Source organism: Zootoca vivipara, chromosome 1 (assembly GCF_963506605.1).
Source record: "Zootoca vivipara chromosome 1, rZooViv1.1, whole genome shotgun sequence".
NCBI lineage: Eukaryota > Metazoa > Chordata > Lepidosauria > Squamata > Lacertidae > Zootoca > Zootoca vivipara.
In genome coordinates, this window is record NC_083276.1 from 123,618,654 (window position 1) to 123,636,054 (window position 17,401).

Genomic DNA, 17,401 nt, shown 5'->3' on the forward strand with positions numbered 1-17,401 from the left:
AAGGATACAATATCCCTCCTTGCTGCAGGAGGTGGGAACAGGGTTGTGCTGATGGGGACTGGTGGGAGTTGTAGTCCTAAGATTAGGGTCCAACTGCACTGGCTATCAATTAGTTTCCAGGCCCAATTCAAAGTGCTGGGTATGACCTATAAAGCCTTAAACAGCTCAGGACCGCCTCTTTCCATATGAACCTCCCTGGACCCTGAGATCATCTTCTGAGGCCCTTCTTCATTTGCCTCCTCCTTGAGAGGTCCAGAGGGTGGCAACATGAGAATGGCCTTCTCTGCAGTGGCTCCCCATCTGTGGAATGCTCTCCCCAGGGAAGTTCACCTGGCACACCTTCATTATACACCTTTAGATGCCAGGCAAAAATGCTCCTTTTTAACCAGGCCTTTGGTTGATCTGATTGACATCGTATGCCCTTTTAAAATGTTGCTATTTTTTTGGGGGGGGGAGGGGTGTTATTGGATTGTTGCTTTTATTTTGATTATATATATTGTTGTTTTTATGTTGATTTTTTCTGTGAACACACCCTGAGACCTCCAGGTAAAGGGCGGTATATAAATTCTATTATTAATTATTATTATTACCGCATTATTATTATTATTATTATTATTATTATTATTATTATTATTATTATTATTGTTATTATTAATGATGGAGGCTGTTATTGGGGAGCTAGTCCAACATCATCTTCTCACAGTGACCAACCAGAATGCCCAGGGGATTGTCCATTCATAGCACTGTCCCCACTCTCATTGAACAGGTCAGATATGGTCTGTAATGCTGGAGAGGGGACACAGAGGATTCATGAAATTAAATTTCAAAGGAGTTCAAAAAGGAACGTTCGGAAAATGGCAGGGCAGTTTTTTTCACATCATGAAAGGTGGCAGGAGTGCTCCCATACCCCAGTGCTCCTGTGATAACATTAGCGACCCATGTAGTGGTGTAGTGGGGGGACCAGCATTGTCCTTGTTTCAGAACACATCACATCACTGGAGCTTCGCAGAGGGAAAGTGCTAAGGCATGGAGAGCTCGGGACCCTGCTGGCAGGGCATGGCCGAGCCTATCTGATACTCTTGCCATTGCCCAGCTGGACAACCCTGAGCAACCCACGCCTCCCTGCTCCCCCTCTCCCTCTACGACAGCATCCCCAAACTGCGGCCCTCCAGATGTTTTGGCCTACAACTCCCATGATCCCTAGCTAAGAGGACAAGTGGTCAGGGATGATGGGAATTGTAGTCCAAAACATCTGGAGGGCCGAAGTTTGGGGATGCCTGCTCTACGAAGTGCCAGCAATGGGCTGCGTTCAGAAGCCGGGAGAGAAGCAGTTCCCCAACTACTACTGTGTTGCACAGGAGGAAAAACCTCTAAAACAGTATCCGTGTGTAAAAGCTGCTACTTAAGCTGTGCATTTTAAGCCCCCGCCCTCCCTACAAGCATGCACTAACTAAGGTCTCTTTCACTGAAATCAATGAGACGGGAGCATTTAACTACGGCTGTTTGATCCATTATCCTGCATTGAACTAATTGTCCGGAAAGGTACAGCTTTTTATGATGGGAGAAAATACAGCCATAAAATAAGTGGGCAGGGTGTGGGATTACTTTTGTCAGACAGGCATCCTAGGATTGGTAAATGGTTATGGTGGTTGTCACTTTGTCTACAAATGGAAGGGCTTACAAAGCAAGGCTTTTAACTAATGCCACAAGTTCTGGGCAAATTTACATTAAAAAAGAAAGCAGCAAAATTACTTCCAGTAAACTCCATACATCCTGACGTGTTAATATTTGACGTATGATATTCTTTCTGGAAGGGGGTGACTTGCGATTACGCTGGGATGAACACCCCATAGCTGCCAAGTTATCCCTTTTTTAAAGGGAAATTCCCTTATGCTGAATAGGCTTCCTCGTGAGAAAAGGGAAAACTTGGCAGCTATGGAACACCCTGCTGTTTTTCATAAGCACAAGCTCCACTTGCGCATGATGGGCCAGTTCTGGATCCAGCTCTCTGTCGGGAATAAGTACCCACCCCTGCCTTAATATGGCCACCAGTGCAAACTTTCCCAGGGCAGCTCATAACCTACATCTCCCATATAAGTTTATCGTCTTGCTCCTAACTCAAAGCCCCTGGAGCAAAGCAGAGCACAAGAAGATGTAGATCAGGCATCCCCAAACTTGGGCCCTCCAGATGTTTTGGACTACAATTCCCATCTTCCCCGACCACTGGTCCTGTTAGCTAGGGATCATGGGAGTTGTAGGCCAAAACATCTGGAGGGCTGCAGTTTGGGGATGCCTGATGTAGGTTATATGATCTGTCTTGGGGAAGTTTGTATTGATGGTTGTGTTCAAGAATAACAGTAGTCCAAGATGAAACATGTGCACAATAATATTATACAGTAGCCCATAGAACATCTTATAATTTCCAAGTATATCCTAAAGAGCATCTTCTGGCCTTAAAGCATCCTATCCATATCACAGCACCTTATTCAATCTGTTTAAAGTTTCATTGTCAAAATCATTGATTGTAAGAAGAAGAAATAGAACAAGGTCAGCTGTGTGATCCATAAATTTCAAACATATGAGCACCATAAGAATAAAACGAATTTAATGGGCTATTTTTCCAGCTGGAAGAAAATGTGTTTATTTTCATTGTTTCTAAACCTATTTTCAATTTTTTGTGTTTGTGTGTGGGGGTGTTTGTATTGTTTTTGAAACAATTTTCTCCATTTTTATGATATGACTGAAAATCGCCTTGAGACATGTGTTAAAGGTGATCCATAAATTAATAATAAATTTGGTGGGTGGGAGAACAGTCTGATTGGCATTTAACAGCTGGTGTAGTACACATTCACTTCATGCCTTCTGAGTTATAGAGGAAAATCCAAAGGGTTCTGTGGATTGTTCTCCAATCCAGGCATCCCTAAACTTGGCCCTCCAGCTGTTTTGGGACTACAACTCCCATCATCCCTGACCACTGGTCCTGTTAGCTAGGGATGATGGGAGTTGTAGTCCCAAAACAGCTGGAGGGCCACAGTTTGGGGATGCCTGCTCTAATCCCTCAGCCTCACAGCCAATGCCTTAGGTCACAAGCAATACTATTCATTCATTTGAAATGTTTATAGCCCACTCTTTACTTGAAGGTCCCAGGGTGGGACTAAAATACCTTCCCTGTACACCTGCAGAAGGCATTTGCTGAAGTCTTAAGGATAGGAGGCGTTTTGCTTAGCATGGACTGGTTAAATAATTTTTCGAAACCTGTTGTTATTTAAATACAGCGAATCATGGTGCTACTGTGGTATAAGCCAAACAGGCTAAGTACCGGTAATAGCTCTGCTTTTGAATTTGACAACAAAGATTCTCACTGGGGGGGAGGGAGTCAACTGCCAAACCAAAGTGTTGAATGATTTGTTCTGCCCTCTGAAATCAAAAGATGCGACTATTGTATCTAGATGACCCAAAGCCTTCCTCCTTCTCTGAGTGTGTGCGTGCGCATGTCATCTGTTTTAGAGATTACCTCAATTAGAAAGTATCATCAGCTTAATTAAATCGATTTTAGAACTAATCTAGTTAAAGCAGCACAAACCTCAGTAACAGTCTTGCTTACTTCGTTAAAACCTTGTTTAAACGGAGCTTATTCGATTTAGTAACTGGATTAATATTACTAAAGCAACTGAATGAGATGAAGCCCATATAACTAAGGCTTGAATTGGTTTAACTGCATTCAATATTTTTTCCACTGACGCAGCCGAATTAAGGTAATTGTGTTACAGTAGTTTGCTACAGCCTATCTGCATTTAATTCTTTGCAGCTAGGTCCAAGGTCCTCTATTTGTGCAAAAACATACAAATAAATAAATAAATATTTCTTTCTCTGAGCAGAACAATCACATTACTGTGCACAGGGGAATTGCCGACAGCACAGCTAACTGGAGCTATACGTCTTCATCATGATAATTCTGGTGCCTTTTTACCAGTGTGTCCTGTTTTACCAGATACACTGCATGTGCCTATGGACGCAAGCCAGAGTTGGTTGCCCTATTCAAAGATGCTCATATTCCCTACCTGGAGCGCTCCCATGGCAGCATACCTTTGCCTACCAGTCGCTGGGAATCTCAGGTGGGCAGGGTGCTGTTCTGTGAGAGCAGAGTGCTGGACTAGGTGGGCCTTTGGTCTGATTCAACATGCCTCATCTTATGGCAGAGGGAAATACGGTATTTTGCCATGTATAACACACCCCTTTGTATAAGACACCCCTATTTTTTTGGGGGGGGACTCCAAATTAATAAAATGGGGAGGATTGCCCAGAGTTGTTGAGCTTTTTTTGGGGGGGGGTTGCAGAAAATCACCCACCCACCTGACCTATGCTGACACTCGCACGCGTCACAAGAGCCACTTATCGTCTGTCCCCTCGACAGCAGAAGCCACCAATCGCCAGCCCAATTGCCGCCACGACATCCAATCAACACCAGCCCTTGCCACAGCCACCAATAAAATGCCCAATAACCGCTGACAGTCTCCAGCTCGTCTTATACACAGGAAAATACAGTAACAAACAGGGGGTCTATAGGAGTACACATTGGACTGAGACCAATTTCCTCAACAGTGCAGCCTCTTATGAGGAACTTAACATATGAACTGATGGGCGGCCATAGCTTCCTCGGCCGGATAATAAATTTGTTAGTCGCTTTAGCTTGCCCGAGACAACCCAATGTGGCAGACAGGCAGACAAAAAACTCCACATAGGTACATTAAAAACGGGGGGGGGGGGGGATACAATAAAAACCTCCCACCCACTTCTAAAAGGCCACATATAAAGGCCAAAGGCTTGGTTTTAGAGAAAGTTTTTTGCCTGGTGCCTAAAGATATATAATGATGATACCAGGCGAGCCTCCCTGGGGAGAGCATTCCACTGCAGAAAAGACCCCTTTTTTGTATTGCCACCCTCCAGACCTCTTGTGGAAGGGGAACATGAAGAAGGGTCTCGGATGATTCTTGCAGAGTCTGGGTTGGCTCATATGGGGAGAGGCAGTGCTTGAGGTATTGATGTCCTGAGCCATTTAAAGCTTTATAGGTCAAAACCAGCACTTTGAATTGGATCCGGAAACTAACTGGCAACCAGTGCAGTCAGTCATGGATTGGTGTTATATGCTCAAACTATCTTGCCCCGACAAGCATCCTGGCTACTGAATTCTGCACCAGCTGAAGTGTCCGAGCCATCTTCATAAGTAGCCCCACGTTGCAATAATCATTTGTATGTGTGTGTAGTTTTGCCCACTGTGCTCACCTAAATTGCCCCAATGAGCCTGCCTCTTCCATGCAATAGTGGCCCAGATACTGCTTTGAGCTGCATGCTTTAGTGAGTATGAAGCAGAACTGAATGTTAAGCTACTGCTGATGGTTAACAGTAAGCATCTCTGGGATATCCTTCCTCAAATTCCCTTTGGAGGAGGATTTGAGAAGAGGCATGGAGAAACATTGCCTGCCGTGGTTATGTTTGTTTGTTGTTTTTGCCACTATTCCATTGCTACCTTATTGACCATGTGGGAAGCGGGTGGTGCTGTGGTCCAAACCACTGAGCCTCTTGGCTTGCCGATCAGAAGGTTGGTGGTTCGAATCCGCACAATGGGGTGAGCTCCCGTTGCTGTCTCCCAGCTCCTGCCAACTTAGCAGTTCAAAAGCACACCAGTGCAAGTAGATAAATAGGTACCCCTGTGGCAGGAAGGTAAACGGCATTTCCGTGCGCTCTGGTTTCTGTCACGGTGTCCTGTTGTGTCAGAAGCGGTTTAGTCCTGCTGGCCACATGACCCAGAAAGCTGTCTGTGGACAAACACTGGCTCCCTCGGCCTGAAAGCGAGATGAGCGCCACAACCCTATAATCACCTTTGACTGGACTTAACCGTCCAGGGGTCCTTTACCTTTATACCTTCATTGACCATGTGGATATAGTATGATTCATGGATGCTTTGTTGCTATAATTAATTATATATTTCGCTAGCATGCAAGGCTGCACACTTCCCCTGGTAAGAGCTCCATTGAATGCAGTGGAAATTGTTTCTGAGTAAATATACATAGGATTGCATAACTATCCCTGTTTCGACACGCAGCCTGGGGGAAATGTCTTGGATTACATCTTCCCTGAACTTTGACCAACTTTGCTGACTGGGTCTGATGAGAGTTGTAGCCCCAAACATCTGGATGGCATGAGGAGGATGGTGTACATATACTGTGTATATAAAGCCTCGTGGGGCACAGTGAACCCATAAATGTGGGTGGTTGTTGCTTAATTATGTAACTGCATTTCCTTCAATGGCTTGTCTTTTGTTCATGTGCCACATATATTGTTAGGAATGGAACTGCACGAAGAGCTCCATGACCTGGGAACAAAGGAAGGCTTGAAAGGAAGGAAGCTCAGCAAAGCCATTGAGAGTTTTGCATGGGATATCACTGTGTTAAAGGTAAGTACAAAAGCGACACATTTCCTTCTCTAGAGAACCCAGGTCTGAAACTTCTGCTTACATCTAACAGGAAAAGAATATTGAATATTAACATAATGGCAGGAAAATGCTGATGTATGGCAATCATAAAGAAGAGGAGCATTTCATTACATTAGGAGATTAAAGCAATCCTTAGTCAAATGAAATTTAATAAGATTGGTTGTAAGCATTTTATAGTTTGTGGGGTTCTTTGGTTTTTCTTTGGCTTCAGGGGACAGCCAAAAGCAGATCTGTCCTTTCTGTGAGACAGAATTTATTCCAGTTGCTGGGGATTGCTGGTAGGCAGACTGCTGTTGTGTTCATGTCCTGCTTGCAAGCTTCCCTTAGGCTGGACTAGATGGGCCATTGGACTGATCCAGCAGGCTAATCTTATGTTCTTAAAATGACTACAGGTTATATCCAAAGTAGCACTATGTCATGGTCCTTTCGGCATAAGGTTGTCTACTAGCACAGTGTGACTTGTTGTTGCTTATCGAACGAGTGCATGTTTTGCATGAAGAAAAGATCCAGACTAAGGCTTTGTTCCTATGCACATTTACCTGATAGTAAGCCCATGGGGACATGGGTGGCACTGTGAGTTAAACCACAGAGCCTAGGGCTTGCCGATCAGAAGGTTGGCGGTTTGAATCCCCACAACGGAGTGAGCTCCCGTTGCTTAGTCCCAGCTTCTGCCAACCTAGCAGTTCGAAAGCACGTCAAAGTGCAAGTAGATAAATGGGTACTGCTCTGGCAGGTGTTTCCGTGTGGTGCTCTGGTTCGCAAGAGGCGGCTTAGTCATGCTGGCCACATGACCCGGAAGTTTTACGACGGCTCCCTCGGCCTGTAAAGCGAGATGAGCGCCGCAACCCCAGAGTCGTTTGCGACTGGACCTAACGGTCAGGGGTCCGTTTACCTTTACGCCCAATTGAAAACCAGTGGGACTTACTTTTGAGTTGACATGACTAGGATGTCATGTTCAGTTGGATTCAATCTTGAGTAACCTAATCTAGATTCAGAGCATCATATTTAATTCTAGGTGTCTCCCAGTTAGAAAAGTTCTCTGGGAGCAGGATCCAAAAAGATCTGTGCTTGTGAGAGCTGCTGTCAGTTGGTGTATAAGCCAACTTGGTTTCATTCAACATAAGGCGGTGTTGTATAAATGCCAGAGCATATTAAAATAATTTGATTAAGATTTTTAAAAACAACAATAACAAAGTAGCATTTTATTTCCAGAAATCTAGTGACAGATTTGGAAGTGAGTTGGGAACATGAAGTGTGTAGGCTGTATTGTGGAAATGCCAACAAAGGGGATCTGAACATAGGGATGGATGAATCTGCCAATTTTGCTTTCTCTTGGATTTTTGTTTTCCCCCAGTCTTCACCAATTTCCTCATCAGTTTGCAGTTAACGTCCCTCCCTAAAATAACCGTCCCCATGAAAATCCAGCATTTTAATCCACATTTATCCTAATGTACATATACTTGTATGCAATTTTGCAAAATATATACATTTTTGCAAGCCGTTTCCCCTAATATAATGCATATTTGCATGCTATTAAGCACTCTTTCCCCAAATATACATATTTGGCCGGAGAACTGCATTGTAACATTCAGGGAAGTTTCAATTCCAAAAGCAGTTGCATTTCGGTTTCTGTATTGTTTTGTGATGTTTGATGAAGGAAGGTTCCATTAAAATGTGAGCCAAACTAGACTCTCTCCCTCCCATCCCTCTTTGAGGGTGAAAATGAATGTGGGGGTATCTTCTTATTCAGACTTAAGCTAATCAGATTAATACATTGAATGATCTGGCCACATTCCACCATGTGGGAGATGTCAGATTCTAGGTAATCTCTACTGAGCACCAGGAATGGTTGACTCCACAGATAACAAACCTCTTCACTCATTGCAGGAGGCATCTTGTTGTTCAGTCCTGACTCATTATTTCATGAATCACTTAAAAATCCATGCCTCCGCCCATATTGGCAGCCAGCTGTATCTTTTCTGTAGTGCTGCCTGAGCAAGATAAAGGTTTGCGAGATAGAAAGATTGAATTTTGAAACTGTAGGATAAATAGAAAAATTGCAAACTAGTCCCTGGTTTGACAATTAATGTTTTCAACTTTAATATAGAACTAGAAAAATTGAAGCAAGGCCAGAAGAACTATCTAGTTCTATGAACTAGGAAAGTACTATATGAGCAGCTTCTAGTTCTAAACAAAAGGCAAGCAGAGATGGAAAGTACAGGACAAGCTATTCAATGGACAACCATTTTAGAGAAAGAATATATCCAATAGTTTTTTTTTAAAGTTTCTCCCCTCTCCCAACAAGTCCATGTACTGTAGATGATTAGGATTGCATTCTAACACCCTGTGAACACAATTCTGCTGATAAAAAGAATATGCGGTGTGAAGAAATGCTTTATTTTGCCTGTCCTGAATCTATCAACATCCATCTTCATTGGAAGTCCCCGAGTTCTAGGGTTATGAGAAAGGGAGAAATACAATATTGTGGTAAGGCGACTCAAACTGTCCACTGTATTCCAAGTATGACTGCACCATAGATTTGTATAAAATGGCATTATGTCATTGGCAGTTTTATTTTCAACTGTTTCCTAGTGATGCCCAGCATGCGTGGCATTTGTCTTTTTCACAGCTGCCATATATTAGGTCGGCATCTTCACTGAGCTATCCACTGCAACCACAAGGTCAAGTCACAGCCACTTCAGACCTCATGAGTGTAGATGTGAAATCAGGGTTTGTTTGCCCAGTGTGCATACCTTTACACTTGGCTGCATTGACTTATATAGAAACCAGCTCTGTGGTATTGAAACAAGCAGATTACTTGCAAACTATTTTATTATTACGCTCTGTCATTCCTGGCAGAGCAGGGTTGTGGCACCCAAATATCCACCTTTGGCAGTGATACTCCAGTGGAGCAAAACACTGCTCTAGGATGTGTTGGTTTTCTTCATTTCAGAAATATTCCAGAACCGCAGTGAGTTATCTATTCACCCTGTCTTCATTTACACTAAAGTTAGCATCTCTCTGAAGTGCAATTCCCCCCCCCCCTTTTAGGCAAAAAAAAGGCCACAACTGACAATGTTATTTGAATTATTCATAAGCAGAGAGATCCTAATGAAGAGCTCATTTCATACAAGCAGAAGGCTTTGCTGCTCTCTGTACTGTAATAAACAAATTTTTACAATAATAATGCAGAAGCTACCAGACCATATTAAATATGATTATGTTCACACACTCACACACACACACACACACACACACACACACACACCGCTCCATGGATGATTTAGATCTAGTGGTTTTTGACCCTAGTGTCCCCAACACTAGACTAGGCTAGATTCTGGTAGTGGATTTTAAGTTGTCTCTTTTAAAGGTTTCTAAACCAAGTCAAATGTTATTAGTTTTGTAGAGCCCTATTGTATCCTGGTTTTCTGCTGATGTGCTTTATCAACGCCCCCATGAGAGTTGCTTTTTGCTTGTTGACAGCACTAGGTTTTGCATTTCTTATACGAGGCTAAAAATAGCTAAGTTCCTGCACGATCCTATTCATGTACAAGACAGTGTTCTTAATGGGCTTTGACTTGATTGTTATTTAGCAATGGAAACTTCTCAGTGAACTCTACCATAATTTCAGGGTAGCATCATTGTAATCCCAATCTCTCCCAGGTGGTAGTTAATCAACCCACTTTCCCCATGTCTCCTGGCTGCCAGCTTTTGTGTTGGAAAACAGCCACCCCGGGGGATGATGTAGTAAGTGTTGTCAAGCAAGTAGGATCTGCTTCCAGTTGTTTCAAAGAATGTGAGATCTTCAGGCCAGTGTTTCTTTTTTATTCACTGCTTTGTTTCCAAGCATTTCACAACAGGAATATCTCCTCCCCACTCAATTTTTCAAAGCATTTTCTTTAAGCAGCAATTTTATCATTAAGTTGTAAGCTGATATTTTTTTTGGCAGAAATCTTTTCTTCTTTGTAATAAATACTTGTTTTGCAGAACCCTGCTTTAGAAAGTAGGTAGCTTTGGTCTTAGACACTGAGAGTTCTGATAATTGGAAATAGATGCATTATACCAGTGATAAGAAAACTCTGGCCGGCGGGCCTAATTAGACCTGACAGACTTTGGAAATTCACCCAACAGGCTATTTTGGGTGAACCACAACCACCTGCCAGCCACCTGTTGGTGTATGACAGGCATGTCCAACAGGTAGATCATGATCTACTGGTAGATCACTGGACGTCTGCGGTAGATCACTGGTAGATCATTGGCTCCCTCCAAAGAAGCTGAACGACTGTGGCTCCCCTAAAAAAAGCTCAACATTTTACCTCCTCCCTGGAAAAAACTCAACAACTTTGACCTGAACCCCCTCAAAATGGGCCTTCCTTCTTCCTAAAAAAGCTCAACAATTTGACCTGAACCCCCAAAAAGGGGGTAGATCACTGCCAGTTTTTAACTCTGTGAGTAGATCGCAGTCTCTTGGGAGTTGGCCACCCCTGGTGTATGACAAACTGAGGTTGCACAATTAAAGTTGATTTGCAGTTCTTGTGCAACAAGGCTGCATCCAAAAAATTGACTTTTTATGATAACGAACGTGACAGGCAAATGCACTTGCAAGTACCAGATAACATTTGCTGGATACAAAGTCATCTAATCTCTTCGCAAACAAATTAGATTAGAGTGCTCGATAAACAGGTTGTGTATAAGTGACCCCAAGTTCATTCCTCACTTACTGGGTGACCTTGGGCCAGTCACCAAAATCTGCCAACCTATCTCATGAGGATTCTTCTGAGGACAAAATGAAGTTTTACCTCAGGCTCCTTGGAGGAAATATTGGATGTAAATGTAGCAAATAAAACAAAATAAATAAAAATTGATGCTAGTTAAACAACAACAGTAGCAGTTACAATTTATTTGCCCAGGCAATAAATAATAATAATTATTATTATTTTATAAAAAATTTAGGAATCACCTGAAGGCAGCCCTGGATGGGGAAGCTTTTTAAGGTTTAATGTTTTACTGTGTTTTTATATATTCTGGAAGCCGCCTAAAGTGGCTGGGGCAACCCAGTCAGATGGGTGGGGTACAAATAATAAATTATTATTGTTATTATTTTAAACTCCGTGTTTTCACAGGTTGCTTGTTTTCTGCTTTTAGAATTTTAACTAGACTTTTTTATTTGCAGCTGTGGGTTTTTCCTAGTGCTTTTCCCCTCTGTTGTTGCTTTGATATATGTATTTGTCACTTTCACACATAACCCTTTTAGACGTACACACTTAAACTATATTGGGTGTACTCTTGGAAGCAAATTGCTCTTGAGATCCATAGGAGATAACTTCCAAGTTAAATGGGTTAAGGATTGGAATATAGGCAACATCTGTCTCAGAATCAGTTGCACTGTTGACTTTCCGGTGGTAACAAGGATTTATGTTAGCCATTAATTTCAGTAGCTATGACTTTGTACACAGAACAGAGCTGTTGAGTGTAAAAGGAATACTGTTTACATAGAAAGTTCTCAGAGGGGTGCTTCAGATTATTTAATCTCCTAGTAGAAAATGAGGCAGCTGCAGCCTTCTCAGTAGAAGAGGACTGCTTCCCTAAGAGCACGGGGCTGGCATTTTTATACTTCCAGTCCTCTTGAATATACTACCTGTATACCTTGGGAATGTATCCTGCACATGGTTGTCCTTCTATTTGAAATGATGACATTTTAAACTAGGGCATGAACATCAAAGCTTTGCTCCTGCAGAGCACTAATTAAAGGAAGCAAGGCAAGGTGGCAGGAAGGAATGTTGTTCATTTACATCACTTTAAAGGATACAGTTGGCATAGAAAATCCAAATTATAATTTTAAAGTATGTAGGGAATCTCAGAATATGATGGCCAATATTATGAGGGGCACTAGTGAGTAAGCTCCTTCACCCATCAACATGACTGGAAAGGTAAATGGTGCAGAATGGGCAGTCATACAGATTTGCCCAAATTGCATCATTTATATATTCGAGAAAAGACTTAAAAAAATATATATTGTGATTTCTTCCTGAATGTGGAGTAGATTTAACCTTGATGAACAATATTTGATAACGCTTCCAAGGTGCGTGGGCAGTGAAGAGGAAGAAACCGTTCTTTTTTCCATGTGCCTAATGTTATTTCAGCCCCTTCTAAACATGAGAAGCCACCTCTTGAGGAGCAAAAGAGGATAGGAGTGCCAGTGGGGTGTGTGTATACAGAATCCATTTCCCAATCTAAATTGCCTACCTGATGGCTCCTGATCCTGCATTTGCCAGTACAGTCATACCTTGGTTCTCAAACGTAATCCGTTCTGGAACTTCCAGAAAACGTTCGCAATCCAAGGCGCGGCTTCCAATTGGCTGCGGGAGCTTCCTGCACTCAATCGGAAGCCTCGGAAGCCGCAGAGGACGTTTGGCTTCCAAAAAAGGTTCACAAACTGGAACACTCACTTCCGGGTTTGCGGTGTTTGGGAGCCAAAATGTTCGAGATATAAGCTGTTCAAAAATCAAGGTACGACTGTACTGTATCTCAAAGTCCAGAGGTGGAGTGTTTTGGAACAAGGAAACAGCAGGCATGGAATTGTTGAAGCCCCTACCCACAACATATGATCTTCCGTATCAGGTTACTCCTCCAAAGGCAGCTTTTCCTGTTTAAAAGGGTTGCCAAGGTAATGTTATCCGAATCTGTCCCTTTTTGTACAGCTTTATCTTTACAATATATTTGTGGTCATTTGGCGCTTATAAATATCCTGTTGTCCATTAGTAATGGTTTTATCTCTGAAGAGCTGGGTTTAATCACACAGATGCATTATTGCAAAAACACGTAATGCAATTTTAAATTTCATGATTATTTGCCTTAAAAGCTAAAAATACTTCTCTGGGAGTACTGGTTTTATCTTCTCATCTCTAATGGTCCTTCTTTTCTCCAGTTAGAAACGAAAATTAACTTAACATGAATTACTGTACTTTTAAATAGATCCTATAAAAAAAAGCAATTGATGTTCTGAGATCCCATGCTAGCATAAACAGTACTGAATAAACAAATGTATTTTTATGCTGGCGTGGCTTCCTGAGCAGGCCTTAAAAATAAGAGTCATCATGCTGCCCCAATAAAATAACATCCTGGGTTTAAATAAAATCAATACTACTATACTGTGTTAAATTGATGGTAGACTTCCTTCCTTGTGGAAGGATACTTTCTCCGGAAATCATCTGACAGCTTGGAAATCATTTCACGTGAATGTAGTAGGTAGGTTGTAGGTAGGTAGGTAAGGTGGTAAAATGTTCCTGGACTGTATTAGGAACATGACAGATAGGAATCGAGCTGTCACATGACTGAATAATGCCCATGTAAAACAAAATTATGTGCACAACAAAATTATGTGCACTTAGAAAACTAGCATCTCAGGAAGACAGCTGGGCTGGAACATTTCTTCCCAATTACAAGCTCTCCATGTGCAGGGAGCTTTTTGTATCACCAAGCATTTGGTAATAAGACAGGTGGGATATAAACCTTGTAAATAAGTAAGATTCTCCCTTCTGAAGTGGTACAGTCCTGTAGAAGTTTTACCACCTCAACTCTGCTGTTTGTATAAACTTGGCTTTAGTTTCCTGGATATGAAAGTGGGCTGCGTTCGCAAAACTGCTGTGACTGACTGCTTGATGTACTCTAGACTGTCCACCCCCACCCCAAATCACTGGTCTAGTCCAGCCTCTTTTGTACTGGCTTAAAACAAGGTGCTTTCAGGCATCTCTTTGTGAAGCCATAGATAATGCAACCACAATACTTCATCTCCTGACAATCACTTGAATCTATCTTTTAACGTAACATAGGAGTGCCCTGATGTTTACTGTTAAAACCAGAAGAGATCTCCCATACTTGGCCTCCCAAGAACTGTATGTCAAGCTGAGAATTGCTTTGTGCCAAGAAGGAAATGTCCCTGTAATTGGGTTAGATATCATAGGAGTCACTTCAAAGCCATAGCAGTCACTTTAGAAGTGTAGAGAAGGAAAGCTTCCTAACTGTTTATCCAACAAGGAGAAAGCATTGGAGGAAAGAGTGTAATGCTCCAGTGCGTATTACCAAATTGGCCAGGACCTTACAAGATTTTCCTGGATTCCACAGGTATCAAACAACTTTCCTGCTGCCCATACCAACCTATATCTTGACTCTGCAGGGATAATTTTTCACCTTTGAGTCTTGATCCTGGACAAAATCTTTATTTTCGTTTGCTTCTTACTGCTTCCTGGCCATTTGGGATGCTTAGCTGTGGCATGTGAGCGGCAGGTGGGGATTGGTTTACACAGATAAAACAAAAGCCTTGTAATATTGTATTGAATTCATATGTCTCAATACCAAAGAGCAGCTGTTTTACTGCTGCTGCTTCTCCAGCTACGGTGAGACTGGCAGCTTTTACGAGCTCTTAAGGTAGAAGTTGTTGAAGAGGATTTGTACCAGAGCTGTCAGAGTCGCTAAACTGATCAAAGGATTACAGTGCTCTCGATAAAAAGGAGGCTTTACAGTAAAAACAATGCTAGAAAACGCCAGTCATTTGAATTTGTATCCTTCACAGCTTACAGCTAGCTTTAAATAGGTCAAGTGAACCAGAGAATGTCAAGAAGAGCATAGAGCAGTAAAGCCTCTGTTCATTCCTTCTACTAACTACGGTAATAGGGTTTTTTTTTTTTTTTTTTTTTTTTGCTTTTTAAAGAAGTGCTGCTTGCCCACACTTCACAGAGAGGCAATCCCTGAAGGCTTCAATTTATTTTTAGACAACAATAGGAAAAAGGTGACAACACCTACGTCAGATGTGCTGTGAGAGAGTCATCTGAGTGTATAACAGAGAAGCATCAGACACACTGATCCCAGGAGGGGCTGAAGCAGAATCGCAGGCTAGGCTGTCATATTCTCATCTTTAGGTTCACCGTGCAATTCTCTGGTGAGAGCGGAGATAGTTGTTTCCGGATTCACATTATTGGATGGATAAAACCTTGAAAGTTGTGTATACAGGCACAATAGCAGGCACCTTTCAAGTCTCTTTCTATATGATCCTTCCTCTTCAGAGAGGGGGGAATTTGTGGGCGGGACCCGCTCTACGCTGCTCCACCTTTACCTGCCGCGCTCAGGGCTGGCCAATAGGGCCAGCTGGGGGGCGGGGCTACCAGGTCTTTAAAAAAGCGTGGCAGGCTCCAGATCACCCCTTTTCGCCCCTGCACCTCATCGGATCTCCCACCCACCCGCCCTTTAGGTCTTCTCTTAGTTAGGATGTTCACTTTGACCTTGCTATGGACTTCGGTTGGTCGCCTTTGGTTGCCCAAAGGGTCCTGGTAGGAGTTTTTTATCCAATTGGCTAATTGGCACCGGCCTCTTGGTTTTTTTCACCTACCTCGTAGCAATTCGTCACAACTTCTTCGGTATTTGGCGGTAGGCATGGGAATATGGAGTTGTCTGGTGTGTTCGAGGACTGGTTGTGGCCATCATCCAACCCTCCTCTTATAGGGGTATCCCCTTAAGGGATCCGGCGGTCGTGGACCCCGTCCTACGCCCTGCGGGTGGCTAGGGCCATGGCACGACCCCGGTGGCACCAGGGGGAGCTTTCAGTTGTATTTGCATCAACAGGCTCCTCCCTTGGGGTGTTAACCTGATATGACCCCCCCCCCCCGCTGAGCGGGGTGGAGTCACACTTGCTAGCGAGTCCAATGCCTAAGCCAATACCTCTCACTTGCTTTAACCAATAAAGTTGTGGCCTTATTCTACCCATTAACCCTATTACCATGTGTCACTGTGTCTTCATTTATCGCCGGGGGGGGGTCCTCGAACCGCAAAAGGCAGCCTTTCTCAATTTGGTGCCCTTCAGATTATTATGGACCACAACTTCCAGTATTCATGGCCACTAACCCAGCTGTCTGGGGGTGACGGGACTTGAAGGGCAAAACATCTGGTGGGACCAGATTGAAGAAGGGACGAGGTTTGTTCCAGGATGAGAAAAGAGAGGCAGACAAAACAAATAAACTCATTTGCATTTCACACAATCTTTCCCCCCTATAAAATAAGAAGAAGTGTGCACGCACACGAAAGCTCATACCAATGACAAACTTAGTTGGTCTCTAAGGTGCTACTGGAAGGAATTTTTTATTTTGTTTCGACTACGGCTGACCAACACGGCTGCCTTCCTGTAACTCCCCCCCCCCCATGCTTTGCATGTTACACCTGTGGGAATCTGGGTAACATCAAGGAGTTGAGGTCAATCACAGCTTCTAGATGAATGTTGTCTATGCTATAGTTGGTGATCTCAACACTCTGTGTGCTGTCTTTGTGTAGCCAACATGGCACAATCCATGATAAGAGGGGTGGTATCAGCAGACTCAGAGTTCCTCTGAGGTTTGGAGAAGTACAAAAAAACCTTCAGGGGAAAAAAAACCTGTGGGGTGGTGGGAAGGGATTTCAAAACAGCCCAGTGAGGACTGAACCTGCTTGGTAGTCACTGAATGGAGCCTCAGGATTGGCAAAAGGAACAGAGAACCAGAATGGGCAGGTGTGATGAAATAGAATGGAGCACCTGGAATCCCAAACAGAAGTACCTCATCATTATCTTGTAGACCCCACAGGTACCTGTATGATATACCGTGTTTCTCATATTATAAGACACGTCTTATATTTATTTTTTCCTCAAAAAAACACACTATGGCTTCTTTTCAAGGGATGTCTTATTTTTTTCCTCCTCCTGCCGCGGCCGGCATTGCTGCTGCGCCTTTCACTATGTCTTATTTTCGGGGTATGGCTTATATTCCTTGAATGCTTAAAAATCCTGCTATGGCTTATTTTATGGGTATGTCTTAAAATATGAGAAACAGGGTATGTCCTTGTTATGGTCACATTTCACATTTAAAACCTCTGTCAGTATTCAGC

General features: G+C 42.9%; 1 protein-coding gene across 2 annotated transcripts in view; it reads left to right on the plus strand.

Annotated features, from left to right (window-relative positions):
• PLCL1 (phospholipase C like 1 (inactive)) overlaps positions 1–17,401 on the plus strand; it is a 191,508-nt gene that overhangs the window by 159,252 nt on the left and 14,855 nt on the right. For both annotated transcript variants that reach the window (XM_035136765.2, XM_060281558.1), the window contains exon 5: positions 6,345–6,454. In XM_035136765.2, coding sequence (XP_034992656.1) covers positions 6,345–6,454 — 110 coding nt within the window. The remainder of the gene's footprint in view (positions 1–6,344; positions 6,455–17,401) is intronic.